The sequence below is a fragment of the Penicillium roqueforti genome (genome assembly GCF_015533775.1).
Source record: "Penicillium roqueforti strain LCP96 04111 chromosome Unknown scaffold_01, whole genome shotgun sequence".
Lineage (NCBI taxonomy): Eukaryota > Fungi > Ascomycota > Eurotiomycetes > Eurotiales > Aspergillaceae > Penicillium > Penicillium roqueforti.
The window spans coordinates 2,368,018-2,393,499 of NW_024067565.1; the positions used below are offsets into that span (position 1 = coordinate 2,368,018).

At 48.6% G+C, this 25,482-nt stretch overlaps 11 protein-coding genes across 11 annotated transcripts; 5 read left to right on the forward strand and 6 right to left on the reverse strand.

The window, feature by feature from the left end:
- Positions 1-145: 145 nt before the first annotated feature.
- LCP9604111_1333 (aminotransferase, class III) lies at positions 146-1,742 on the reverse strand (the record flags this gene model as incomplete). The annotated part of the gene is made up of 5 exons (XM_039077060.1): positions 146-394; positions 456-908; positions 966-1,312; positions 1,380-1,682; positions 1,733-1,742. 5 exons carry the CDS (start codon positions 1,740-1,742, stop codon positions 146-148), a joined length of 1,362 nt encoding a protein of 453 aa, XP_038933881.1.
- A 625-nt stretch (positions 1,743-2,367) lies between these two features.
- Positions 2,368-3,310, forward strand: LCP9604111_1334 (RNA-binding signal recognition particle subunit SEC65; the record flags this gene model as incomplete). Its single annotated transcript, XM_039077071.1, has 2 exons — positions 2,368-2,830; positions 2,901-3,310. The coding sequence occupies 2 exons, from the start codon at positions 2,368-2,370 to the stop codon at positions 3,308-3,310; spliced, it is 873 nt and encodes a 290-aa protein (XP_038933882.1).
- Positions 3,311-3,747: 437 nt separating this feature from the next.
- On the reverse strand, positions 3,748-5,131 carry LCP9604111_1335 (uncharacterized protein; the record flags this gene model as incomplete). Its single annotated transcript, XM_039077082.1, has 3 exons — positions 3,748-4,513; positions 4,562-4,639; positions 4,698-5,131. The coding sequence occupies 3 exons, from the start codon at positions 5,129-5,131 to the stop codon at positions 3,748-3,750; spliced, it is 1,278 nt and encodes a 425-aa protein (XP_038933883.1).
- A 264-nt stretch (positions 5,132-5,395) lies between these two features.
- Positions 5,396-5,959, reverse strand: LCP9604111_1337 (uncharacterized protein; the record flags this gene model as incomplete). Its single annotated transcript, XM_039077094.1, has 2 exons — positions 5,396-5,449; positions 5,522-5,959. The coding sequence occupies 2 exons, from the start codon at positions 5,957-5,959 to the stop codon at positions 5,396-5,398; spliced, it is 492 nt and encodes a 163-aa protein (XP_038933885.1).
- A 606-nt stretch (positions 5,960-6,565) lies between these two features.
- Positions 6,566-7,958, forward strand: LCP9604111_1338 (uncharacterized protein; the record flags this gene model as incomplete). The annotated part of the gene is made up of 3 exons (XM_039077105.1): positions 6,566-6,641; positions 6,701-7,457; positions 7,511-7,958. The coding sequence occupies 3 exons, from the start codon at positions 6,566-6,568 to the stop codon at positions 7,956-7,958; spliced, it is 1,281 nt and encodes a 426-aa protein (XP_038933886.1).
- A 445-nt stretch (positions 7,959-8,403) lies between these two features.
- Positions 8,404-9,732, reverse strand: sur2 (sphingosine hydroxylase; the record flags this gene model as incomplete). Its single annotated transcript, XM_039077116.1, has 2 exons — positions 8,404-8,987; positions 9,042-9,732. 2 exons carry the CDS (start codon positions 9,730-9,732, stop codon positions 8,404-8,406), a joined length of 1,275 nt encoding a protein of 424 aa, XP_038933887.1.
- An 878-nt stretch (positions 9,733-10,610) lies between these two features.
- On the forward strand, positions 10,611-11,363 carry LCP9604111_1340 (translationally-controlled tumor protein; the record flags this gene model as incomplete). Its single annotated transcript, XM_039077127.1, has 4 exons — positions 10,611-10,625; positions 10,697-10,979; positions 11,044-11,224; positions 11,279-11,363. The coding sequence occupies 4 exons, from the start codon at positions 10,611-10,613 to the stop codon at positions 11,361-11,363; spliced, it is 564 nt and encodes a 187-aa protein (XP_038933888.1).
- Positions 11,364-11,735: 372 nt separating this feature from the next.
- On the reverse strand, positions 11,736-15,440 carry LCP9604111_1341 (putative C6 transcription factor; the record flags this gene model as incomplete). Its single annotated transcript, XM_039077138.1, has 9 exons — positions 11,736-12,735; positions 12,783-12,809; positions 12,869-12,958; positions 13,006-13,076; positions 13,128-13,447; positions 13,504-14,521; positions 14,578-14,617; positions 14,677-15,206; positions 15,270-15,440. The coding sequence occupies 9 exons, from the start codon at positions 15,438-15,440 to the stop codon at positions 11,736-11,738; spliced, it is 3,267 nt and encodes a 1,088-aa protein (XP_038933889.1).
- Positions 15,441-16,393: 953 nt separating this feature from the next.
- On the forward strand, positions 16,394-19,575 carry LCP9604111_1342 (uncharacterized protein; the record flags this gene model as incomplete). The annotated part of the gene is made up of 4 exons (XM_039077149.1): positions 16,394-16,503; positions 16,563-16,862; positions 16,934-17,743; positions 17,805-19,575. The coding sequence occupies 4 exons, from the start codon at positions 16,394-16,396 to the stop codon at positions 19,573-19,575; spliced, it is 2,991 nt and encodes a 996-aa protein (XP_038933890.1).
- A 1,446-nt stretch (positions 19,576-21,021) lies between these two features.
- On the reverse strand, positions 21,022-23,442 carry LCP9604111_1343 (putative ATP-dependent RNA helicase DBP6; the record flags this gene model as incomplete). Its single annotated transcript, XM_039077160.1, has 1 exon — positions 21,022-23,442. One exon carries the CDS (start codon positions 23,440-23,442, stop codon positions 21,022-21,024), a length of 2,421 nt encoding a protein of 806 aa, XP_038933891.1.
- Positions 23,443-23,737: 295 nt separating this feature from the next.
- LCP9604111_1344 (phosphatidylinositol N-acetylglucosaminyltransferase subunit A/GPI3) lies at positions 23,738-25,399 on the forward strand (the record flags this gene model as incomplete). Its single annotated transcript, XM_039077171.1, has 5 exons — positions 23,738-23,754; positions 23,813-23,844; positions 23,894-23,928; positions 23,979-24,367; positions 24,415-25,399. 5 exons carry the CDS (start codon positions 23,738-23,740, stop codon positions 25,397-25,399), a joined length of 1,458 nt encoding a protein of 485 aa, XP_038933892.1.
- Positions 25,400-25,482: the final 83 nt, after the last annotated feature.

Here is a 25,482-nt window from a genome sequence, read left to right on the forward strand (position 1 = left end):
TGACTTGACTTTTCTACATCTGCTTCGTCATTTAGTGTTTCTTTCGGTAGTTGATTTTTTCTTTAAAAGAGAATGAGATTGATTAAAACATTGCACGTTCCGAGGATATAAAAGTAGACTCTTAGAGTAGATAGATATAAGTGCTTTATAGCGAGGCAAAGACCTCCTGCAGAACTTTCTCCAGGGTGTCAACAATAATATCAATCTCCTCTTTCGACACAATATAAGGTGGCGCGAGTATAAGATGATCTCCCTTAATTCCATCCACGGTACCAGAGCAGCCATATAGCGAGACACTGTACTCCGGCTGTAGACCCTTCTCCTGGATCCGGTAAGACAGACGATCCTTGGGGTCAAATGGCTCTTTCGTAGCCTTGTCTTTGACAAATTCAATCTGGAAAGAGTTAGGACATTTTTTTGTCGTGCAATATCTACTACAGAAACCTGCAACTTACACCCCAGAACAACCCCTTCCCACGAATATCTCCAACATGAGGGTGACTCTCGAATCGCTGCTTCAATTGTGTCTCAAGGTAAGCACCCATGGTCCGGACATTATCCACCAGAGACTGCTCCTGAATAGTCATTTGCACAGCAAGCGCAGCAGCACATGAGACCGGATGGCCTTGATATGTCTGTCCGTGGCGGAACTGCCCGGTGCCTTTGTCCATCGTCTGCACAATAGAGTCACCAATCAAGACGGCCGACACCGGCGCATAGCCACCACCCAGACCCTTTGCAATGGTCTGGATATCGGGAACAACATCTTCTTGCTCCCAGACATGCAAAGTGCCGCAACGACCCATGCCGCTCATAATCTCGTCAAGGATCAAGAGGGCGCCGTGCTTCTCGCAGACGGCTTTCATGGCACGGAAGTACCCCGGTACCGCGGGGACACAGCCGAGAGCCTAACTAGTATAAGTTGGATGATCTGATAGCTTAGAGTTCAATATAGGAAGTCATACCGCGCCGACGACCGGCTCTGCAATGAATGCGCACACAGTCTCGGGCCCGACACGTTGGAACTCAGCCTCTAGCTCGGCTGCTAGACGTGCCACATAGTCAGCATCAGACTCACCGTCCAGTTTCCCACGGTATGCATAGCATGGTGAAACATGGGATACATTCTTCGAGAGAAGTGGTTCAAACGGCTGTCGACGCTGAACATGGCCACCAACGGAAAGCGCCCCGAGCGTGGTGCCGTGGTAGGATGGAAGACGCGCAATAAACTTGGTACGCTCGGGTTGGGGAGTTGGAAGCTCTAAGAAATATTGGCGTGCCAGTTTGAGTGCAGCCTCGACAGCCTCAGACCCTAGATATCCTCAGCACTGTATGTGTGAACAGAATTTCGGGTTCTTGGAAGGGCTGCCTCGACTCACCCGAACTGGTTATAAAGACCTTGGATAGTTTTCCTCCAGTAGAGTCCACTAGGAGTTTGGCAAGGTCCTCGGCCACTTGGGTGCCGAAGAAGGCAGAATGGCAGTAAGATATCTGGTCCATCTGGTCCTTGATCATCTGGGTGACCTGTTCGTTACCGTGTCCTAGACAAGATACAGCCGCGCCACCTGTGGCATCGAGGAATTTGGTCCCATCTTCTAGAAAGACGTAGCACCCCTTGCCACCAATGGCTTTCTTTGGAACGAAGCGTGTGTCCCGGTGGAGAATAGCACTAGCCTTGGTTTCTGGGAAATAATGTCAGAAATATGCCAAGATATTGCATGTGTTGACATACCGTCGGTCATGATTGAAGTTTATAGAAATGTATTCCAAAGAAAGAACGCCCGAGGAGATCAAAAGCCTTATATATACCTGTGGATCTCTCTCCGATGGTCTCACCCGAGGCAAAGCCCCTGTTCTGCGGGGCTAAGTGGGTTCGGCATACCGAAGGGAAGAAGCCGAGCCCTCAATTGGACCGGGAACGGACTTTACTGTTTCCTATCTTGTGTATCTGGTCTATCGTGTTTGAAGAGAAACTTTAGTTGTAGATTGGCGTCTGGAAATGACTCATTCTTATGAATGCCTGGGTGTACTCGGGAAAGATATATCTGACGTTGAGTTATACTTCGTGGTTCGGTTTGGATAAATAGGACACTGCATAGAGCATGGGGCTCATATATTTCATAGCAAAATATTGATAAAATAGAATTGACCAACAGATCCCTAATTATTTCCCAAACACTATCCCAAAAGACATAACTAGGGTCATTATTAACTATTATCAATCATATTGACGTGCACTTGGTCGAACGTTGAACAGACATCCCCACGTCCCACCGCCCGCACACTGCATTCTGCCCCTCTTACTTGGCCACAATTCCCGCGGCCTTCCCCAGACATTTCCCCATCTAACACATCCAACCCTCCACAATGTCGCGTCGCGCCCAAATCGAGGAAGTTTCCGACTCCGACCCAGAAGAGATCGCCCCTTCTTACGACTCTGACGAGGACCTTCCCAGAAATGCCATCATCGCACCCGTAAATATCCCGAGGGCTGCACCTCAACCTCAACAACAACAGATGCCCATGCCCCAGCCCATGCCATCGATGCCGGCGCCTGAGCCTCAGCGCGAGATTCCCCGACACTTCTCATGCTTGTACCCCGTGTACTTCGATAAAACCCGATCGCGCGCCGAGGGCCGCAAAGTCGGTGCGGAGCTCGCAGTGGAAAACCCTCTTGCTCGAGATATCGTCGATGCCGTCCAGATGCTTGGCTTGAATGCCGGCTTGGAGCCAGAGAAGCTGCATCCTAAGGATTGGGCGAATCCCGGTCGTGTGCGTGCGCAGGTTAGGACCCAAGATGGTCAATTAGCCAACCCGAAGATCAAGAACAGTACGTGGCTGATGCCTTTGATGGAGTGAATGCTTCTTTCTGTTGGACATGAACTGACATTGTTGCTTAGAGCACCACCTCTATATTCTCGTCGCACAGTACTTGAAGGCTAACCCTACCACCGAAAAATCACCCTACCGGCTACGAATCCGTGGCCTGCCCATGCCTGAGAAGCTTCCAGCAGCTCCTGCTGCCCCGCGGGGTTGGAAGATCGGGACGATCCTACCTATCCACTCGCCTGCCTACAGCGGTGGTGGTGTCAGTGACAACCCCCTCAAGGACGCAATGGCCGAGATGCAGGGCATGGAGGGAATGCCGAACATGTCTGAAATGATGAGTCAAATGGGCGGAATGGGTGGACTGAGCAGTATGTTGGGTGGACTAGGCGGGCTAGGCGGAATGGGTGGAATGGGCGGCGAGCCCTCAGGGGCAGGCGCGGAAAAGAAAAAGAAGGAAAAGAGGAAGGTGATCAGGGCATGATTTAGCATGCCCTTTATTCCGTGTTCCAATTGCATTGTATGGCGATGGGCGTTGCTTTTTCCCCCTAATTTTTGATGCACTCGAGAAAGGGATACTTCTTGATACCACGGATCTGCATCTGAATTGATCTTATTGTACATCCACCTCAAATCATGTCCAACACCTACCTGATAGTTGTCTGTCCTGTATGAATCGAACATTTCATGGACTAGCAAGTGCCGATAAACCATAAGAGAGCTACCAAGAAAGAAGGTGGAGTATCAGTTCTAAACTTGCATATAACTATGCTATGCAAATGCTTTAGTAGTGCTGAGTTTGGTCCGAGGGTTGATCTAGCGGGATTCATTCAAGAAGCAGTGAACGATAAGTCAAGTTCTCATGCAAGGGCCGGCAAATCTATGTACTAGCTAAAACGGACATGTTCATGGGTATCATTATCATGCGGTGTGTGTTTCTGTGCCGTCCGGGCATCCTCCATTTCTATACTGCCAGAGCCGACTAAAGTCCTTGACGCGCAGTACTCGATCCAACTCATTCGGCGGTGACCGTCGCACGGTCAATGCGACAGGGAGAAACGCCTCGTCTCGGGCTATCGTGGACCCAACTCGACGCGGAGGACCATCATATCCATTTATACCGGCGGTTGCCCATGGCTCGACTTCCATATCCATGAATGAATTGGAGTCGAGGACGTTCATATCAGGACCTAGGGTAAACATGTTGCCGAGGTAATGCATGTTGAACAGGTGGCCTGAATGCGGGCGCACGAACAGCCGGCCCATGTATCGATTCGGGATTTCCACGAAGTGAAGCACTCCTCCCTGAGCCACGATGTCACCTTCATTGGCGTAGTGCTCGATGTGGCCGATGGACTGACCAAATTCAGGCGTTAGATCAGGTGCTGTGTTTCCTTGTGGCCTTGCGAGCTTTGTCCATCGCGGGTTGTTGAAGTGATTCGCGGCATTTCCGAAGGTGTATACCTCCAAGTGATGAAGGAGATTGTGTGGTAGCTCATCCAGAAGCCAGTCCATGACAAGGCCCCCTTCAATACCGCCTTGACTGTGAAGAAGCAGAACCACTTTATCACATTCTGGGTCTAAGATAGCTTCCTTGACCAAGGAATACGCTCGTCGTATATCGCCAGTAGCGTAGGCAAAATCTCGCTGAATCAGACATTCAATGAGATCAAATATGATGCCAGCGCTAGATTCCATTAGTATTTGCAAGTCTGAAACCCAACACGTTACTTACGTGCGATTGTGCACGGCCGTCACTTTCCGACCAAAGATGTATGACAGTTGATCGATGTTCATCTGTACCCAGTGGTGTCTACAGGTAATTTGAGTTAGCAACTGAAGACAGAGAACTACGGAGATATATCTCCTACCCCGCTGCAATTCCATTTATATACACCCAACGCTCCCGCTCATGACTTGGTCGCTCGACCACAGACACTTGAGATACCAGGACCCGCTGGAAGCTGTTCAACATCAACATGACAATCGAATAATTCACAGTGAAAGCAATAGCCGAATAAACAATGATCCACAGGCCAGGAACCATGCAGATAACCATGATCGGCAGCGAGAGCAGGAAAGCAACTTGATAAACCAAGAGAAACACATGGGTCAACACCGTAGATGCATTGCGTAACGACGGATAGAGCTCGTCCAGCTCACGGGTGTGACCTAGATTGAGGGGCCGTAGAATACCTGGAAGCGCCCATAGCTTCGAGATAAACAGGGACAAGTCGCTCGAGAGTAACTTGGTGGGCGAGGCAGTGTAGGGCAACGGGGTATCCTCCTTGCCCGGACATGTCATTGTGGAACGTTGACAAGAGAAGAAGTGTAACGTTGAGATGAAAGTGGACATGAAAAAGGCGCTTTGTTGTCTTGTCATGTGATATAGCGCCTGCCTATAACCTCGTGTTCGTGAGATCTATACGAGCTTGTGACTTACATCGGCTGATTGACCTACGGGACTTTTTTGGAATGTGGCTTTTTGGTTTCTTTCATATTAAGTAATTACAGTGATATTATTGTTCTCATTCTTTGATTCCTTCCTTCGATGAAACTTGAATCTCCGTCATTTCGCGAAGCAAACCTGGGAGAGGCGCTTGCAATCAGCGTGGTCGATGTTCTGTTATAGTCAACACACAGTTAGCTATAGATCAGATAATGGGAGAATATGAAAGGGAGGATATTAACGAACACCATGACGCATTTTTCGACGATTGTTGCGGCGGAACAGATATCTTCGGTTGATCTGCATACCGGCATGGCGAATCTCACTTCGATACCATTTTGCAATGTCTTTGGCGGTACTGGCAATTTCAATGTCGCTCAAATTCCAGTATCCTGGGACACGCAGGGACAGGCACCATTTGACGTCGTGATGGACGGGCTCAGATGAAATGATACCGTCTCGGGCGACGATGCGAGCCACCACAAGGTCCATCAAATCTTCGTCGTCAAGTTGGTGATCAGCCCAGTTGAAGAAGACAGTCACCCACTGGTTTCTTCCAGCGGGATAGTGTTTTTCTCGAATGTTTCGTCCATCTGGATAGTTGAACATTCCTTGGAGCTTGGTGCGCTTCTTTGCTTCCTTTGTGACTGGAGAGGAGTCAACAGACGAGATTGGTGTTTCCATGGTGGAAATGTCTGAGATAGAGAAGAAGATATTGGTAAGATAGAACAGGAAGAAAGAAGTGAGTCGAGAATGAGACAGGGTGAGTTTAATATCTACATACTATATTGAATGGAACGAAAAGAACAAAGACCATTGATCGTTTTTAATAGTACAATTCATTGTGATTCAGCTGTAGAGCGATTAATAGGAGCCTTTGATGATCGCGGAAGTTAACCCCAATAGTGCATTACAATAAAGCTTTGTCCTTTGAGGACTGAAAACACATTGTTTAGCTGAGCTCACATTATGATGAAAGCACATCGACAACAAGCTACTTCATTAGGAGTATATAAACGTCCGCAAGACAAAATTCTCCTCCCCAAACAGGATATCAAAACCAACCCCAAGCCCCTGATCCAGCCCAGCAGGACGCTGTGTACACAACCTGCGATAGGAGTGAACAAAGACAGTCTAGTGACTACATCCCATTCCAAAAAATATAACTTGGAAACTGACCTCCTCATATTGTTTATTATTTAGGACAGACATATCGTCTGAAATCTACCACAGGGCTACCACGACCCAGCCCTCCTTTAAAACTGTGATAACCAAAAGCAATGGGAAAAGATGGAGGGTGGTTCGAAAACAGACGAGACACAAGCGGTAGACGTAGAGCCCCTTTCTCAGGACAAAGAGACACCCGGTTTGTCACTGACCTGAGAAGGGACGAAATTAAAAAGCTAACAGAGATCCTGCACATAGACAACACAAGAGCGAGACACACTGGTGAGATCGTCAGGCGTATGATACGCGAGTTGCCGAAGGATATGCGCCGTGATCGCTGGTCAAGAACGAACAAGCATCTGTGCGATGCCCACCAGGGTCTGAATGCAAATCTTATGGCCGATGTGTTCAATCTTGTTCAGAGGGAGGTCGGTCACCACCTCCGCAAGTTTGACGCGTACCCGGACCTGCTGAAGCCCCTCGATGTATTGATCCTGCAGAAGCTGCAGGCTATACGGGGCATGTGGGAGAAACCTGACCCGAAAAACAAGGCTGTCTCACAAGCATGGCACTATGAGATCAGCTGCTGTCAGGGGTGTATGGTGGCTCGGATTGCGAGTGACAAGCATGCGCTGCGCAATCTTCGAATCGCTTTGCTCTCTCGCACGCAGACCCGTCTGAACCATGCCCCACGAAGACTTATGAAATTTGTCGATACCTGCATTGACCTATTCCCTGATGACGTTGATGAGCTGTATGGCACATCTAGCCAGTTTGCATTCATCTTGAAAGATACCCGCAAGGCCTGCAGCAAGGCCTGGGCCAAAGACCCAGCACATGCGGATTCGAGGACCCCACAGCGAAGGCACACCGACCATGACAAGATCGACAAGGGTGACAGAAACGAAAAGATCGGAAAGGATGCACATAGCCATCAACCAGCTAGTGAGTATGATCCGAGGAAGAAGTATCCCCAGCCACCACCACCAATCACATTATCACACCCTACGGAAAGGTATGCCCCCGAATCATCCCGGTCAACTTAATGTACTGACACTGACACTGGAGGGCGCAGAATATATCGCCTGACGTCGGGCCATTCCAGATGGCCGTAAGATCATCGTACCATACGGAGCTAGATCGACGCTCAGACCCGAACCCGGAACGCATCACTAGATTTTTGGATTTCGCCGATGACAATTACCAAGGCTTAGGAATAAGCACGGAAAGGCAAAGTGCGAGCACTTTTTATGGACACCCTGGAAACCCCCCGTCACCGAGCACCGCAAGCACACTCTTGGGAACCATGGAGGAAATCGACAAACTTCTTGAGATGTACAAGGGTATGGGAGCAAACCCCTACTCGCACAGCACGCAATATTGTTCATTGCATGGGGGTAGCGGTGCCTCATCACAGTGTCGTTCCCCGTCGATCTATTCCACTGGCAGTGAATGGAGTGACGAAGACGAAGACTGGAGGATGCCAGAAAGTGGCCCAGCAGCGAGGACCACTTGAAATTTGTTGTGTGAACAGTCGAATATGATCTGATCGCTTCTTTTTGTCTTCGCATCTCGCATGGGCGCTTTGTTCCTCGTGCTCTTGTGCCCCGTCATTTCCTTTTGATGCCATTTGGTTTTTCTTTTTGATTGTATGTCAAATCTGGTCCGAGTCAGGTGTTCTGAGAATATGATATTTGCAAATGTATCCGAGTTAACGAATACCCAAAGGAAAGAAGTAAATGGCAAATAATAAACATTATTGACAGTAGGTCATAGAGCAAACCATGTACAAAGCATTGACAGGCGCATTCTGAAGTATTAATACATTGGGCCATTGATCCCATATACAAAAAATAACGGAAAGCCCCACAGTCTGGCGGAGTCCGCCAGCAGCTCCAGGGACGGGGTTAGGGGGTGCGTAGAAAAATCAACACGTTCTCGGGCTTCATTTCATCATGGCTTCAGTTGTGGAGAACACTTCCAGGAACCCCGTGACTCGGGCCCTTGAGACTATCAACAGTCTTTCGGCGCAGCCGAGTGCGGGCCGCAGGTCCCTCAGTTGATACCACCACCCGCTCACGCTCACGTTCACGTTCTCCGGTCAAAGTCACAGCTGGGGTGTTATTAAGCGCCTGGGCAGCATCCAGATCCACCTGCTTCTGAGCGTTCTCCCGAGCTCGCTCGTAGCGCAGCTTGACCTCACCAGTCCACCGAGTGCCAAGAAGGCGGTCCCAGAAGATGAAGAACGGCTGGGAGAAGTTGGTCTTGATACCCCAGCTTTGGTGATGAATGTCGTGGTAGGCGGCATTGTTGGAGGTAAAATGCTGCAGTGGATCCCACGGGAAGGCGTAGCCACAGTGATCGTCGACAGTCTTGATAGTCGACATTGTAAAAAACCACATGGCCTGGCGGGTGGTCATGCCAGAGACCAAGAACCCAATACCAGTGCCAGCTGTGTCCAGGAGGAATCCCTCAACCGGATGGTTGTAGAGGGCGCCGAAAGCATAAGGAACGTAAAGACGGTGATGGCGGGAGTGGAAAGTCACTAACAGCTGGTTAGTATGGAATCATCATTCAACTTTGAAACGTCAAGACATACCATAGAGCCACCGGTTCAGATGCATAGCGCGGTGGAGGAAGTACTGCCAGGTATCCACAATGGAAATCGCTAGCATGAACTGGAGGGTCGGTATAAAGTACCAATATATGAAACTGGCAACTGCAAGTTCCCAGCTCGTGAACGCGGGCGCCACAGCCTCGGCTCCGTTGTCGAGGATTATGGACTGGGTTACATCGGGGTATGATCCACCAGCCAGAGCTCCGGCCAACATAGTATAACCGCTTTGGGACACGGATTTTCCAAGACTGATAGCGTCAACTCCAACAAGAGCTAACAATGACGGGAAGGCCTTTTGTGCGATCCGCAATCGCTGCGCCCACACGGCGACATCATATTCCTCTCTGCCAACAGTTTCCTCGGCATCAAAGTATAGGAACGCAAGACCGGCCACGGTCTGAATAACCTGTTGTAAGACAACATCCCGCACAACTTCCCAGCGAGTCACTTTGTTTCGTTTCAGAACTTCTGCGGGGGTGTGGAGGCGGTATTCGACGAAGTAATCATTAACATCGAGGTAATGATAGATCATAGACAGGACCCAGTATGCGATGACGGGCAATACAAGCGAAAGGATGTTGTCAGGAAGAAAAGCAAGCAGATGTCCTTGTGGTGTCAAAGTGTAGGTTGGTAGGGGAGGAAGGTCAAACGCGACGGATGCGTTCATAGCCATGACGAAAGGATGGCGATGTGTTGAAGTGTAGCACAAATATCCAAGAATGCCGATCAAAAGATCTCGGAATCAATATCTTGGATATTGAAATGGCCCCGAGGTCAGAAATCAAACGAAGAGTGAACGTCTGCAACTGCCCACCACGTCGAAGTCCGGATGCTGACGGGTAGGCGCGACGCAAGAATGATTTCCGATCAGTCAGAGACCTCTCGGAGCTGGCGGTTACATACAAAAGGAAGTATGTAAAAAGACGAAGAGAATCAGATAATGATAATGAAGGAAAGAATAGGAACGGCCGAAGAAGATAAAAGATAAACGTTCAGATCAGGAGACGCCCGGATTCGGGTGGCGCGAGCCGGAGCCAAGACAAACCAGGATGATACACGTATTATTGGTATTTGTACAGATTGGCTGATAGAAATAGGCAAAATACAGTATGGTATGGTATGGCATAGACTTATGCTGACTCAGCTTTATACTTCGACCTGGACAGCCCTGAAAGAAAGTAAATTGGTTGCTACAGTGAAAAAGAATCTCAATTGATTTAAATTAATTGCTTCAGACGGCTTTTTTGGATGAATTGACCACATACCTAAATTTGCCGGTATTTATATAAGCCATTGTTGCCCTAAGAATGACATTGTGCCTGGGAAGTACCTTGAAGTACCCAATACTGCGCTAACACCGAGCCAGTGGCGGTGGCCCAGACTCTCCGATACCGATTTGGTACAAACCGAACAAACACAAAGTCCCCCGCTCTATTTTTTTTTTTTTTAAAGAAAAACCTCGTCCCCCCACCTTGAAATTGTTTTTCTTCCTTCCCGTGCTACCCTTACTTTCTTACCTCTTCCGTCTTCTTAACATATAATTCCGCCAAAATGATTATCTACACTGTATGTTTGTCAATATCAGATCCTTGGATCTCTTCGTTCGCAGGTGAATCTCAACTGACAATATCCACTAGGACATCGTTTCCGGTGACGAGATCGTCGCCGATACCTTTGACCTTGTCCCCAACAAGGAATTCGATATCCTTTGGGAGTGTGACTGCCGCAAGTACCTAAAGCGTGCCAACGAAGACTTCCAGCTCGAGGGTGCCAACCCCTCCGCTGAGGACGCTGATGAGGATGGTGGCGAGGGTGAGGCCACTATGGTCCACGATATCGAGGACCAGTTCCGTCTGGTCTGGCTCAAGGTCGAGGACGGCGCGAAGCCCTCCAAGGAAAGCTACAAGACCCACATCAAGTGTATGCTCACCATTTGGTCTTGACTTGGTCCACGCAAATTACTAACTTTCGTTCTTTAATTCAGCTTACCTCAAGAAGCTCCACAAGAATGCCGCGCCCAAGTTCGCTGAGGCTGGCACTCCTGAAGCCGCTGAAGCCGCCGAGAAGGCCTGGAAGACCAAGGCCGCCGGCGCTATGAAGAAGATCCTTGCCAACTGGGACAACTACGATGTTCTCATGGGCCAGTCTATGGACGGCGATGCCATGTATGTCCCCATATTATGACCTTTTTCTTGAAATCTTAAGCTGACCGTTCCCAGGCACGTCCTGATTGACTTCCGCGAGGATGGTGTTACCCCCTACGCTACTGTCTGGGCTGACGGTCTCAAGGCCGTCAAGGTCTAAGCCACTCTTGTCATTCCAAAGAAGGCGATAGTTAAAACATACGCACCCTACACGAACAAATACGTCTTGTTGGAAGAATTGCGAGTTACAGTTCAGACGCAGCGGCTACTTATTCCCCTTTTCTGGGCCTGTCCGTTCTAATAACCCCCTCGCATTTTTGTATCCCCGAGTTAGTGATCCATTGGGTCCTCAAGAGTTACGCTTCATGAAATCATCTGTCATGTCTTTTCTTTCTAGCTTGTACTATGTAGTTGGCTAGACCCCCGTAAAACCCTTCTCTTATGAAAAAATGCAAAGCGACACCAATAATTACAGGGATATATAACTATACTTGCAGATCTTTTGATTATTCATCACTCATAATAATTGATCCTAAGGATATCCCGGCCAACCACTCTCATTTTTCCCATTCCAGGGCGGAAAACCCCCTTCTGGAGGGCAGCCTGGAAGTGGAAGACCATTGGCATCTAAATCAGGCATGTTGATGGGGCTAGTACCATGAAATGTTGAGGTAGTTAAATCAAGACCCGAAACGGGATCCAGCTCCATCAGGTCATCTGCGACAGGAAGATGTTGTCCGAACACAGCATCCCACTGGTCCCAATCGAAGTTGAGGTTTGGGTCAACCATCGATGGAGGCGTAGGAATTCTAGGTATTCCATTAGGACACGCAGGATCCACGAAGGACATGCCACCACCAGCAGTAATGTCAGCATCTGAAGGCTGAATGTGTGGGGCGGGAGGGGTGGATGCAGAACATTGTGTCGGTGGAGGTGCACCAAACAAGGAGTCCGTATTGGGCGAGGAGGTGCCAATGCGGGGAGGTATGGGATTATCGGCGGGGGGAGGGTTGAATTGGGAATGTGAAATTGGGGATAAGGCTTTACCCTGTGGTTGGTATTGGTATCGTAGAAGGGTTTTAGTAGCATCCGGGTTAACAGGATCCGAGGTGTGAGAGCGGGTGAGGTTGTAGAATGTTTTGACGAAATCGCTAGGTTTGGATTTGTGTGTTGAGGGATGGCCGGCCGATGCTGAACCCGGAGACTCGGCCTGAGAGTGATCTGAGCTAGGAGAGTGACAATCCCCGCGAGTGTCAACTGGCGAAGCGACCCCAGCCTGGATCTGGTCTTGTTCGGTCCAGAGCATTCGCGGATTGAGGCCTGCCTTTTGCCAAGCCTTCTGACGAAGGCGGCGGATCATATCCCAGGCTTCACGGCCACCGTCCTTCAGTGGCCGTTGTGTTGAAACACCGTCTTCACCACCTACGACACCTCCATCCGGACCAGAAAGTGCGAGTATGCTGTCGATGAACGCGCGGGACTTAGGTGCTTCAGGGCTGTAAGGTCGCTCATATAGGTCAATAAGCATGATCCTGTATCTTATTAGCGTTATCACCAACACCTAATAATGGAGTCATACATAGTAGCATGCATTGGTTGATGATTACTAAGAATGAATATCAGTTGCCCATGATTCCTGGCCACCACACTAGTGGAAAAACTTACCCAGGCCAGCTCCAATGAAAGGGCTGGAAATCAGGATCCGTTGCGAGTTGGATGAATTTTTCCATGAAACCATGGCAATGACGAAGTGCACTATCCATATTAGCACATAGACTCATTTCCCGATGGTGTGTGCAAACCTTTGGCGTGCCGCTGGCCAAATCCGGCTGCGAGCGTTCTTCAGGAAAGGCTGATAGGCTACGCAGAAGGCCTAGAGGAAGGTTAGTTGAGTACGAAACTAGCAAAGAGTGAGAAAGCGCACCTTGTCAATATATAAAGAAAGAATGATCTTCGCCCATTTATGGAAGCAAATAAGAACCGGTGAATGATATTGTTCAGAGCATCCGGTGGGACCTTCGCCTGGAAGCTCTGTGTCGGAAGAGGGGCCATCGGGGGATTTGGATATAGAAAACGCTCGACCTGGCGTTGACAGGTTATCAACATCCTTCCCCTCTGGAATCCTGTTGATGATGGAATTCAGTCTCAGCTGCAAGTCAAGGAGTATTGACCGGAGCTCCTCCATGTCCTGCCTGGTGAGAGGCTTTATTCCAAGCTGGATTTTCAATATTCGGCGGATAGCGCCTGGTAAAGATTAGTGGGTGGGTTTTTAGGGGTTTGAAATGAAAAAGGGTACACACGAGCCATGGTATATTTCCCTCTGGCGGTCAGATAGTAGACGTTGACCATTGATGGTCCGCCGCAAATAGTGGGGTCATCTGGATTATCAGGCAGCCGCTCTCGCGAAGCAACCTGTTTCATATAGGACTCTGCAGCGGGGCTACCTAGCATCGTATCTTTCATCTCACTAGTCTCGCACACATCCCAATAATTCTCGTCGTTGACAAGTGGAGGCAGACCGCTTGACATCGCAACGACACAGTCCATGTGGATGATGTGCCACCATAAACGGCGCCGGTACTCAGCTTCGCATGGCTCTATGCCAAACTTAGCGGGATCCCGATGCAAGCCCATGGTTTGCGCAACCCTCATCGCAAGACTAACAAAGAGACTAGTCGTCAAAGGCTCCTCCTCCTTCGTGACAATTGTCTGTACGAGAAGATAAGCAGCAAGGCCTTGAAGTGAAGGGCTGCGCGGGAATTTGATCTTCGTGAGCCATTTAGTAACTTCTTCAGTATAGATTGTCGAAAGGGCCGACCGCGAGGACACATTAAATTCAGCTTCAATTGCTCGGATCGAAATAGTCACTGAGCCGCCATACCATATCGCGTATAACAGTGGGATGAATGACGGATTTGGGCACGACTCTCCCGAATAGCTGCTGTAGTCGTACCAATCCCAGAAAGAATTGTAGAGCTTGAGGATAGTTGGGGGGTGAATGATAGGACTGATAGCGTGTACACCGGAAATAAATCCCTTGTAAAGAATATGGCTTTGCCGTCTCGTTGGCATGTGATCAAGCATTTCTGGCTCCACCACCTTTTCATTGATCGAGGGGGAGTCACCTGAAGGGAAGATTATAGATTGTTGGAAGGAACGAGACCTAGGCGCCATCGAAGGTGCCGAGCTGCCTATTGATTCTCTCCATGACTGTTGGCCATCGGCATGCGAATCTGTTATGTCTTCATTATTTTTTTCAGGGGTAGACTGATCATGTGAGCTATTTTGGTCTCTCAGTAATTGATTGAGCTCATTGATCTAGATGCGAGTTAGTCAACCTGTCTGCCAGTTGGAGAGTCGAGTGAGCAGCATACTTCGCCAGAGATATAAGCCCAATACGTGGTGCCAACATATCTAGTTATTTAGGGTTAGAAAAAAGATTTGTATTCTCAAATGAAGCAATTTTGACCAACCTTGACCTTCCACCGTCCTCTAGGCTCAAATGGCCTAAGTTCAAACTGCCAACCGGGTCTACCAGATCGGTGGCCTGACCGGATGGAATTGGAAATTCGTCGCTGCTCGATTCTGCAGCAATGCGACGTGGACTGGTAGATCTTGGCGGTGTTTTATTTCCGTCCAGACTATTGCTCGGCCGTGAGTCATCCAACTGTGTGGGTTCCACGGCCGTTGCCTGTATCTCTACATCCTCGAGTGTTTGACCGTTCCTTCCGAGGCGCTCAATCATTGACATAAGCTTATCGAGTCGTGATTCAATGGCGCTTGGGTCGGGCTTTTCGCCTGTCGACTCTGCCCGCTTCAAGTGTCCGTAAAGTGATTGGAGCTCGTCGACATCTTCCTCCAATGTCCGGGGCATCTCTCTTCTTCGTTTAATGCCGTGTATATTTTGGGGAGACCCATCGCGCCTATCGTCATCTTTTTGGGATGACACATCATATATACACTCGGTGTTGTTCTTCACACAATTTCCACATATGGGGTGTATCTAGAAGAATTATGTTAGCTTAGAACAGGGGCTTCAGTATTGATGGCAATCAGATCAATCTACCTTGTCGCATTTGACCTTCCGACGCCGACACGTGTGACAGCTGTAGCTCGCGCGATTTCGGGTGATCTGGCGGCCTCCAGCCAAAGGTCCCCTCAATGATGACGGAGCAGACGAGTTGCCAGGGATGGAAGGACCCGATACGGGCTGAGCATTGGGTGGGCTCTGGTTCATAGTCCCTGGCAAGACATGAAAATAGATCAAATTGTTAGCATGAAAACGAGACGCGCAAAAAAAGAAAAAACGGCGCTTCGCCGACTGCGGGGGTTCCCTGACGTTATCGGAGACCGAAGCCCAATGATATCACTCCATGCCGAGGTCAGCATTGATGCCTGAATTTGCCGAGTTTGCCTGAATTTGCGGGCAAGAATATGATTTGTTGCCTTGCTGTCACTAGTACTAGGGCTTTTTTTTTTTTTTGCCAAATATGCCAGTAAATTTGTCTAGTTTTTGATGTATAATCTTCCATCTGTGCGCAGGAGAAGCCTTTAGACTACTAACACGTTTATGGCAAGATATCGGGGTAAGATCTTTTCGATGCCTTTCCTGCGCTGTTCAATGCTGTGTGTGGGTTTGTCAAGAAAGCTCAGACCAGAAGAAGAGACAAATATTCAATAAAATCGTATTACATGTCCAGCTTTACCTAGGAACTATTATGACAGGAACTAAAACTGTATGTCTAAGCCACTGTCAGAAGTCGGACAGGGATTCTAGTGTGCAATCTGTGATGATCTATAGATTGAAAGGAATCTTACAAGACATGAATGATTCAAAAGCAGATGTTCCATAGAGATCTGCATAGTGGCAATTTTCGGGCTGTCTGCAGTGTTCTCTCGTAGTTCTACCTGAAACCCGACGGTATACTGCAGTATTGGGCTCCCTGTTTCTCACCACACACGCTAATGCAAGAGCGCCTCAGATGATGTCTCGTAGCCAACCAATCCAAAAACCTGAACGCTAGCCAGCTGTACATTCCCCCCTCCCCCCCTCCCAAAAGAAAAAAGCACCAAGTGGCCTAGAACTTGGGATTCGCTGTAAAAAGAATAACAAGCCTAACATTTAAATCCTGACGATTTCCCACGTATTTTCCTAGACAATATTGCATCGGAAGCTAAATAATATTCACAATGAGTTTTGGAGTGAGCATCGGGGACTTCATTTCGGTTCTTACTTTGGCTAATAAGCTCCGAAGAGACTTTGTTGGCGCTCCGAGCCAGTTCAACAGTATCTCCAGAGAGTGCGTCGATATTGTACACCTAGGTTGTCGGCCAGTAACTGATAATTTTGGTCTTACAGGGTCAGGGGGCTGGCAATTATTCTCCAGGATGTCGATGTTCAACTACTGGGCCATGATACCAATGATCAACAACAAAACCAACTAGGGCAAATCAGTCACAGCTGTGTGATCCTGCTGAACGAGCTTCAAAATGCTCTGGAGAAATATAAACTCGTTGAATACAGTGGCACATCAATTCACAAAAAAGCTAGAGGTATTTGGAAGAGGATTGTCTGGGAGCCGGAGGACATAAGTGAGCTCCGAGGTCGCCTAATGTCTAATGTGATATTGCTCCAGTCATTTTTGAGTGCTATATCAAGGTATCATATATACTTCTCCCCTTCTGCCCCACCTGCCGCACCTAAGCATGACCAACATCTGAAATCCATAGTCAAACGATGGCTGCGACAAAGCAAACACTGGAACAGCTCAACTACAGACAAGAAGGCAATGAAAAGTCTTGCATTCTCGACTGGCTGTCTGCCGTGGATTACACGTTACAGCAGAGTGATCTTCTCGGTCGACGACAAGGGGGAACTGGGAAATGGCTTCTCGATTCGCAAGAATATAAACATTGGCTTCGAACACGCCGAGGCACCTTGTTTTGTCCCGGAATGCCGGGTGCGGGAAAGACCATCTGTTCTGCTATCCTTGTCGATGATTTGACTACGCGCTTTGAGGATACCCCAGATGTCGGAATAGCTTACATTTATTGCAACTTCAATCGACAAGATGAACAGACAGCTCAAGAGTTGCTTTCAAGTCTGTTGAAGCAATTAAGTCAGAAGAAGACATCTGTTCCGGATGCAGTCAAGGACCTATACAAGCGCTACAAAACTGCATCGACGCGTCCCCGATTCGATGAAATATCGAAAACTCTGCATTCACTCGTTTCCACGTATTCCGATGTGTTTATTGTCATCGATGCCCTCGATGAGTGCGAATCCACTTGCCGTACCAGGGTTTTGGACGAGCTCAATAAACTTCGTGCCGGGCCTGGAGCAAATGTCTTCGCCACATCAAGACCTACAGAAATTAATGATTTGTTTGAAGGGGGTTCCGTTCTGGAGATCCAGGCACAAGAAGACGACGTTAGACGGTACCTTGCTGGGAATATGTTCCGACTCCCGGGGTTTGTAAGCCGAAATACTGCATTGCAAGAGGAGATTATGACTGCAATCTCACGCCATGTACAGGGAATGTGAGTGCTCTTTATGAGATTGAATCTCCACAAAACACCTAGATTGCTCATTTACTTTCAGGTTTCTCCTTGCACAGCTTTATTTTGAGTCACTGATCGGTAGAAGGTCACCTAAATCTACTCGAACCGCTCTGAAAGAGTTTTCGAAGGGGTTTAATGACTATGCATACGACAAGGCCTATGACGACGCGATGAGCCGCATTCAAGGGCAACTGAGAGAGCAAACTGATTTGGCGATACAAACTCTATCTTGGCTCACATGCGCGAGAAGGCCACTCACTTCATTGGAACTGCAGCATGCTCTTGCAATAGAAGAAGGAGAATCTAGTCTTGACGAGGAGAACATTCCGGAGATTGAAGACATCCTTACTGTGTGCGCTGGTCTTGTTACCGTTGAAAATGAAAGCGGGATAATTCGACTGGTCCATTATACAACGCAAGAATACCTCGAGCGGAAGAAAGATATGCTCTTTCCCAGCGCCGAAACTGAAATCAGCATGTTATGTGTCACTTACATCTCGTTCGACACGTTTGGGTCTGGGATTTGTGAAAGTGATGAAGCGTTTGAGGAGCGTCTAGAATCACATCCATTCTACCGTTATGCGGTACGCCATTGGGGCGACCATGTGAGAACAACCAAAGATCTGCATCCTGACGTGATAGAGTTTCTGAAAAACCAGTCGAAAGTTGAAGCTTCAGAACAAGCACTCCATGTCAGGAGGCACTCAATCCCAAAAGATTGGAGCCAGAATTTTCCAAGGGAAAAGACGGGACTGCATCTCGCTGCAGACCGTGGAATTGAGGCAGCAGTATCCTACTTTCTTCAACACCAGCACTCCGTGGACGTACGTCATAACGGTGGCTGGACAGCATTGCAATATGCCATTTCAAGAGACCACCTGAATGTCGTCAAGTTACTTCTTTCCTGTGGAGCTGATGCAAACGGAACAGGTCAGGATAATTTCACCAGCCCACTTTCACTTGCTGCCCAGTACGGACAAGAGGACATTGTCAGACTTCTTCTTGAGCGCGAAGTTGACGTTGATGGCCAGACTGGATGGTACCAAACCGCACTCATCGCAGCGTGTGACAAGGGCTATCTAAATATCGTTGAAACTCTCCTTAACAACAATGCAAATATCAATGCCGAAAGTGAGATACATGGTACACCCCTCGCTGCTGCGTCAGAGGCGGGTCACTGGAAAATTGTGACCTTCTTACTTGAGAAGGGGGCTACACCCAGTTCTCAAGGGAACGAGGGTGAAACCGCTTTGGCATCAGCAGCATTACAGGGCCAGGAAGATATCGTACAAATCTTGCTCGATCATCATGCGGATGTCAACCAACGAGAAGGAACTGCCCTCATAGCGGCTTGTCGCAGCGGGCATGAGCAAGTGGTACGAATACTCCTGGCTAATGGTGCCGACCCGAATGCGGGAAACGGAGGACATAGCAGCGCACTGGTAGCAGCTTCGATGAACGGAAATCAGCAAATAGTGCACATGCTCCTCGAGAGCGGTGCCAACATCAACGCGGAAAGTTATCTCGGACCAGCACTAGTTGCTGCTGCAAAAACGGGGAACGACCACATAGTCAAGGTGCTACTCGAAAATGGTGCTGAGATTCACGGCCGTGGCAAAGTCCAGGGATGCGCATTACATGCAGCTGCTTCCCGCGGAGATAGCCAGATAGTGCAAATGCTCCTCGACAGAGGTGCCGACAGCACCATTCGTGCTGGTGTTTACAAAACGCCCCTGCGAGCAGCCTTGATGGGAGGTCATCAGGAGGTTGCCGCGCTTCTCAAAAGACAGGGGCAGCAGTTGAGGGTCTGAAATGCGTTTGCGTGGAATAAATTATATTATGTGTTGGTATCAGATATAGCAGAATTCATGGTACATGGTGTCATTTTTCTCTTGTTTCTTGTTCGGTAATTTCCATAGTTGTGATTCTCCTCTTCTGATGGCAAAGCAAGGTGTGTAGAGAGTTAAGGGCCGACTGGACTTTAAACTCTGCGATCTCCTGAAGAGAGATCTGATCGCTAGCTATATGGTATAAGTCGAGGTAATGAAAAGATCACGATCCCATCTCCAGGTTATGAAACAAGGGAAGTCAAGCATTCACTATGAAATCATTCTATGAGCATAACTCCAATATAAGCTTGTCACTCATTGTTTATTTCACGTCCTTCTTTCAAGTGTCAACATGGCACCTCGGCGCCACATAGCCAGTACTACGGGTGTCAATCCACCGCTAATATGTCTTCTATGTGGAATGGAGCTCCCATACACGGGTAATTCTGGGATTGCAAATACAGGCGAACGTGATCAAATACTCAAACAGCAGTGGAAAATTATTTGGAGAGCATACCATGTGATGGTACCATCTCGCGAGGTAGAGGAGTCAGACTTTCCAAGTCTGTCGGAAACATTGGCGCAAGAACACAATGTGGAGGTTATATGACAACAACGTGCGTTTTGTACAACCGCTCCAGGACCTATTGCAGTATGAATACGGCTGCGATATCTATCAAAATCCACTAGTGCCCAAAGTTCAACAAGCCTTGGATTGCGCAGATGTCGAAAGCCTACGGCAATCAAAAGGTCGAATATCTTCCCGGTCCAGCAATATTCTATTGGAAGTTGCCATTCTGATTGCCGAGTGGGTCTGTCCTATTAAGCATACCTTGAGTGATATAAAAAAACACGGGGAATATGCTTTTGGTGTTTGGGTGGAATTTGCCTGGTTGGTTTTGGCAAAGACGATTGGATGAAGGATTGTTCATTGAATTGGATAAACTTAAGAAGGTGATGTCTCCAGTCGGTTGGCAATTGCGGCTGAATTTGATGTGTCTTGTTGTGGGTAGAACTGAGTTCAGGTCCAGTAGTGGTCTAGCAAGTCGTGAACGGGTGTTGAAGAGTATTCTTGCTCTTGAAAAACCCTACTTAACTCTAGAATCAGCCAAGGAGAAAGCGCTGATCGAGAAGGGGAAGAAGAATGAAAGTCAATGATTGCTTTGCTTGCTAAGTTATTCCTAGTCGTCAATTAAAGATTTCCAAGTGAACAATTTGCCCTTTTCCCCATCGCTCGAGGGAGATAGAAGTAGAAAAAAAGCAAAGGCACATCCTATAGCACCTTAATTTACATGTAAGACGAGGGAGGTGGGTAAACCATGAGACTGCAAAACTTGTGAACAGGATATGATACAAGATTATGACCGCTATGACCAACACGTAATCACTCATAAAATACAATAAATCGAAAGCACACATCACACTAAACTAGCCACGCTTGACCTCTTGCTCGAGCTTGTCCAAAGCCTTGGCGTATTTGGGCTTGAGTGAGTCCAGTGCGTCGGCCTTGATCTGGACACGATCGATGTTCGAGGTACGCGTGATCCGGCCGTCCACACTGGCTGCGATCTCGTTGGCAAACCAGCGGCCCTCGCGGTGAGCAACCAGGGTCCACGCAGATCCTGGCCGGCCAGCGCGGGCAGTACGTCCAACTCGGTGGACGTATGTAGTGATGCTGGTCGGGATATCGTAATTGATGACATGAGTCAAAGATTCCAGGTCAAGACCACGAGAGGCACGATCAGTAGCCACAATCACCGAGATGCGGCCTTGTCGGTAAGCCGTCAATGTCTTGCGAGATGCAGAGGATTTGTTAGATTTAATGATAGTTCCCACACGCTTGGCCAATGCGGGATGCAGAAGCGAAATGAGACGTGCAAGTCGGGAGGCAGACTCAGATGATTTGGTGAAAATCAGAACAGTCTTACGTGCGGGTGAGGGAACGAGTTCCATAGCATCGGATTCCGAGTCAGATGAGTCCGAAGAATCCGAAGAATCAGACTCCGAGTCCGAGTCTGACCCAGAAGATGAAGTATCGTCATCAGATGATCTGTCAGAGCTAGTATCATCATCGGAGCTGGTATCATCATCTGAACTAGAGCTGTCAGAGTCGGATGAATCAGACACGCTTGGAGCTCGGCCCCCACCAATCTCGATGTGAGAAAGAAGAAGACGTAACAGATAAAGAGGTTTGAGAGATCCATCGCCAACTTGAACAATGTACTCAGACAAAGTTGGGGGTAGGGCGAAGTGAGAATCTGCATGAATAGCAGACGGGTCATGTTCGTCTGCAGCATTCTCGGACCCGATGATAATCATCTTGGGGTTAGCGAGACGCAGCGAGTTGAGTTTAGAAATATCTCGGGTCATTGTTGCACTCAGAATCACCTTTCGAGGAGGCTTGGCGTCAATTGAAAGCCCAAGTTCAGACAAAAGCTTCCCACCAGGCCCAAAGGTCTCGGGGTACTCTCGACTATTCAGCGAGTTCATGACAACATCAACCCACTCTTGGAAGCTCTCATTCAGGAGACGATCTGCTTCATCAATCACCAGCCATTCGAGATGCTTGAGGGTGAATCCTTTGGTATAGCGAATGTGGTCAACCAGACGACCCGGGGTACAGATAAGGATGTCGACATTCGGCTCGGACTGCTGGATGTAACCCGGAAGAGACGCATCAGAGTCAATCGCCTCACTGACACAATCTTCCAGGCTCAAGTTCATCCAGTCGTTTCCTTTCAATCCGTCACGCTGTTGCTGTTGGAGAGCCGGGTTGTAAACCTGGTCCACGCGCATCAAGAGTTTCTGTTCCTCTTTGATGGCTACATTACCGACTGCGCTTCCGATATGAAGTCTAGATCCAGAAGCACATAGTTCGCAGGATTCGCGAGCTTGTTTCACCAACTCCCGTGTAGGGACTACAATCAATCCTCGAAGTCTGGAGGCAGGTCTCGGCGACAGAGCGGTAACAAGGGGGAGAACATAGGAGAGTGTTTTTCCAGATCCAGTCGCCGCAGAGATGCAAAGATCTCCCGGGTAGTTTTGCTCTCCTTGTAGAAGAAGGGGAATGACGGTAGATTGCACAGCAAAGGCTTGTTTGTAGTTCTGTTGTTCGAGGATTTTGAGAAGGTCTGGTTTTATTCCGAGCTCGGAAAATTTCTTTGTATCCTGAGCTGATTTGCGCAACGGATTTGCCAGCCAAGCGGGTAGAGATGAATATGTTGGGATCTGCTCGGGCTCGGGCGGGTTTTCAGGTTGAGGTAGTTGTTCAAGACCCTGTGCGTAAACAGCTTCGACAGTAGGTGCCTCATCTACAACGGCTTCGGGTTCAAATTTTTTGGCTTTAGCGCTGGAAACACTTTTGGTGCGCTCGAACTTTGACATAATCCCCGAGTGCTTGTTCTTCGATTTAGGTTGTTCGGCTTCCGGTGCTTCAACTTCATCTTCATTTCCTGTAGTCACAGACGCAGCTGCATCCTTCAATGTGTCGTCCATTCCAGAGCTTTTCCGCTTGCTCTTTTTCGATTTCTCTGCCGTTTCGCTGGTGCCGTTGCGCGGGTTTCCAACAGTCGCTTTTGTGCGGTCTGAGAGAGTAGTATCTTTCCGGGGCGTTTCCGGGGAGTTCGATCCTTGAAGCGCATCCTTGAGATGCTTGCGCTTCTTGATACTGCCATCATCTGTGACCTCTGCGATCGGCAAGCCTTCGCGTTTCTTGTGTTTCTTCGTTGGCGTGGGAGTGGTTGCAGGCTGAGAGCCATGGGCATCTCTCTTGCGCTTGTGAGACTGAGTAGATTTAGGAGTCGCATCAGAATTATTAGAGGACTCGAGTCCCGAATTTTTGCCGGCCATTCTCTCGTAATTCTGCCAATGTCGGGGTTGCGCTGGATACCTCGTGGGGATCAAATTCCTTTTCTGAATCTTTTATGCCGGCAGAAGACATAATAATATCACCGCCCTAGCTACCGCCCTTCTTATCGGGACAGCTTCCAGATGTCTCCAGATGTCTCCAGGTCTCCTGTACTTATTGGCTTTCATGGACTGGTGTTTTGAGCAGCAGATCTGTTAGCCATGGAAAGGAATTTGAAAAGAAGAGCAAATTCGATACCTCGGAGTTCTCGTTCTCACCCTGAGAAGCACAGCCACGATGCCGTATAACATCGCGTGAGTATTTGTTCTATCTACTAGTCGCAATCACTTGCTAACATTGATATGGTTATAGAATGGTCAGTGACTTCTTTTTTCCCCAGTCAGGTAAGCCTCTTCTTTTACGTGTAGTTTATACAATCGTTGACTTTTCTAGGTGGAATTGAGAGTCACATATACCAATTGTCATCTGTAAGCACGCTACCTTGCCGCTCTACCTGCGCTCTCTAATTGCTCCTCAGAAACTCATTGATCGAGGACACAAAGTCATCGTTATTACCCATGCATACAAAGGACGCACCGGAGTTCGCTACCTCACCAATGGACTGAAGATTTACCACGTCCCATTCTTCGTCATCTATCGCGAAACGACATTCCCAACAGTCTTCTCCTTCTTCCCCATATTCCGCAATATCGTCATCCGAGAGGAGATTGACATAGTTCACGGCCATGCCAGTTTGAGTAGCTTTTGTGGAGAAGCTATTCTCCATGCGCGTACTATGGGACTGCGGACTGTCTTCACAGACCATTCTCTCTTCGGATTTGCTGACGCAGCATCCATCCTCACCAACAAATTACTCAAGTTTACATTGAGTGATGTTGATCATGCGATTTGCGTTAGTCATACTTGGTAAGTCTCCCGCCAACGCCCTGGATGACTCAACTGACAAGTTTCAGCAAGGAAAACACAGTCCTTCGGGCTTCGTTGGATCCATTAATGGTGTCAGTCATTCCAAACGCGGTTGTGGCGGAGAATTTCTGTCCTCTATCTCATACTACTCGTGCACCTGATCAGGGCCTGAGCTCCCCCGCCGATGCTCCAATGTCCCCGAGACAAATCGGGCCCGATGATCCGATTACAATCGTGGTCATCTCCCGACTTTTTTACAATAAGGGCACTGATCTTCTCATCGCATCTATTCCGCGGATTCTTGCCTCCAATCCCAACACTCGCTTCATTATCGCAGGATCAGGACCTAAAGCGATCGACCTAGAGCAGATGCTGGAACGCAATGTGCTTCAGGATAAAGTCGAACTTTTAGGTTCGGTCCGACACGAGGAGGTCCGAGACGTGATGGTGCGAGGTGATATTTATCTCCATCCTAGTCTGACAGAGGCATTCGGGACAGTCATTGTTGAAGCTGCTAGTTGTGGTCTTTACGTGGTCTGTACCCGTGTTGGAGGCATTCCAGAAGTTTTACCCCAGCATATGACAACGTTCGCCAAACCGGAGGAGGATGATATTGTGCTTGCAACCAGCAAGGCAATTGCGGCTTTGCGTTCGAACAAAGTGCGGACGGACCGATTTCATGATCAAGTGAAGATGATGTATTCATGGCGAGACGTAGCCGCCCGGACTGAGCGCGTGTACGAGGGCATTACTGGCGATATTAGTCCAGAAGAATTCTATGGTTACTATCCAGGTCAGGGCTGGGAAGCGAGCGGAGATCGCGTCCGCAGCTTTGCGCTAATTGACCGGCTGAAACGTTACTACGGCTGTGGCGTTTGGGCAGGCAAGCTCTTCTGCCTGTGTGTCGTGATTGACTTCTTGATCTATGTCTTCCTTGAGATGTGGTTTCCCCGAGCCAACATTGATATCGCACGAAGCTGGCCAAAGAAGCAGCCAGCGAGCAAAACTGAGAGCACCAGAAGTGGTCGCTGAGAATTCGCACTCCACCCAATCCTTAGCGCAGAAAGGACCGGCCTGTCAATATCTTTTTGGTCGACTCTCGGTTCTCCGCCTGT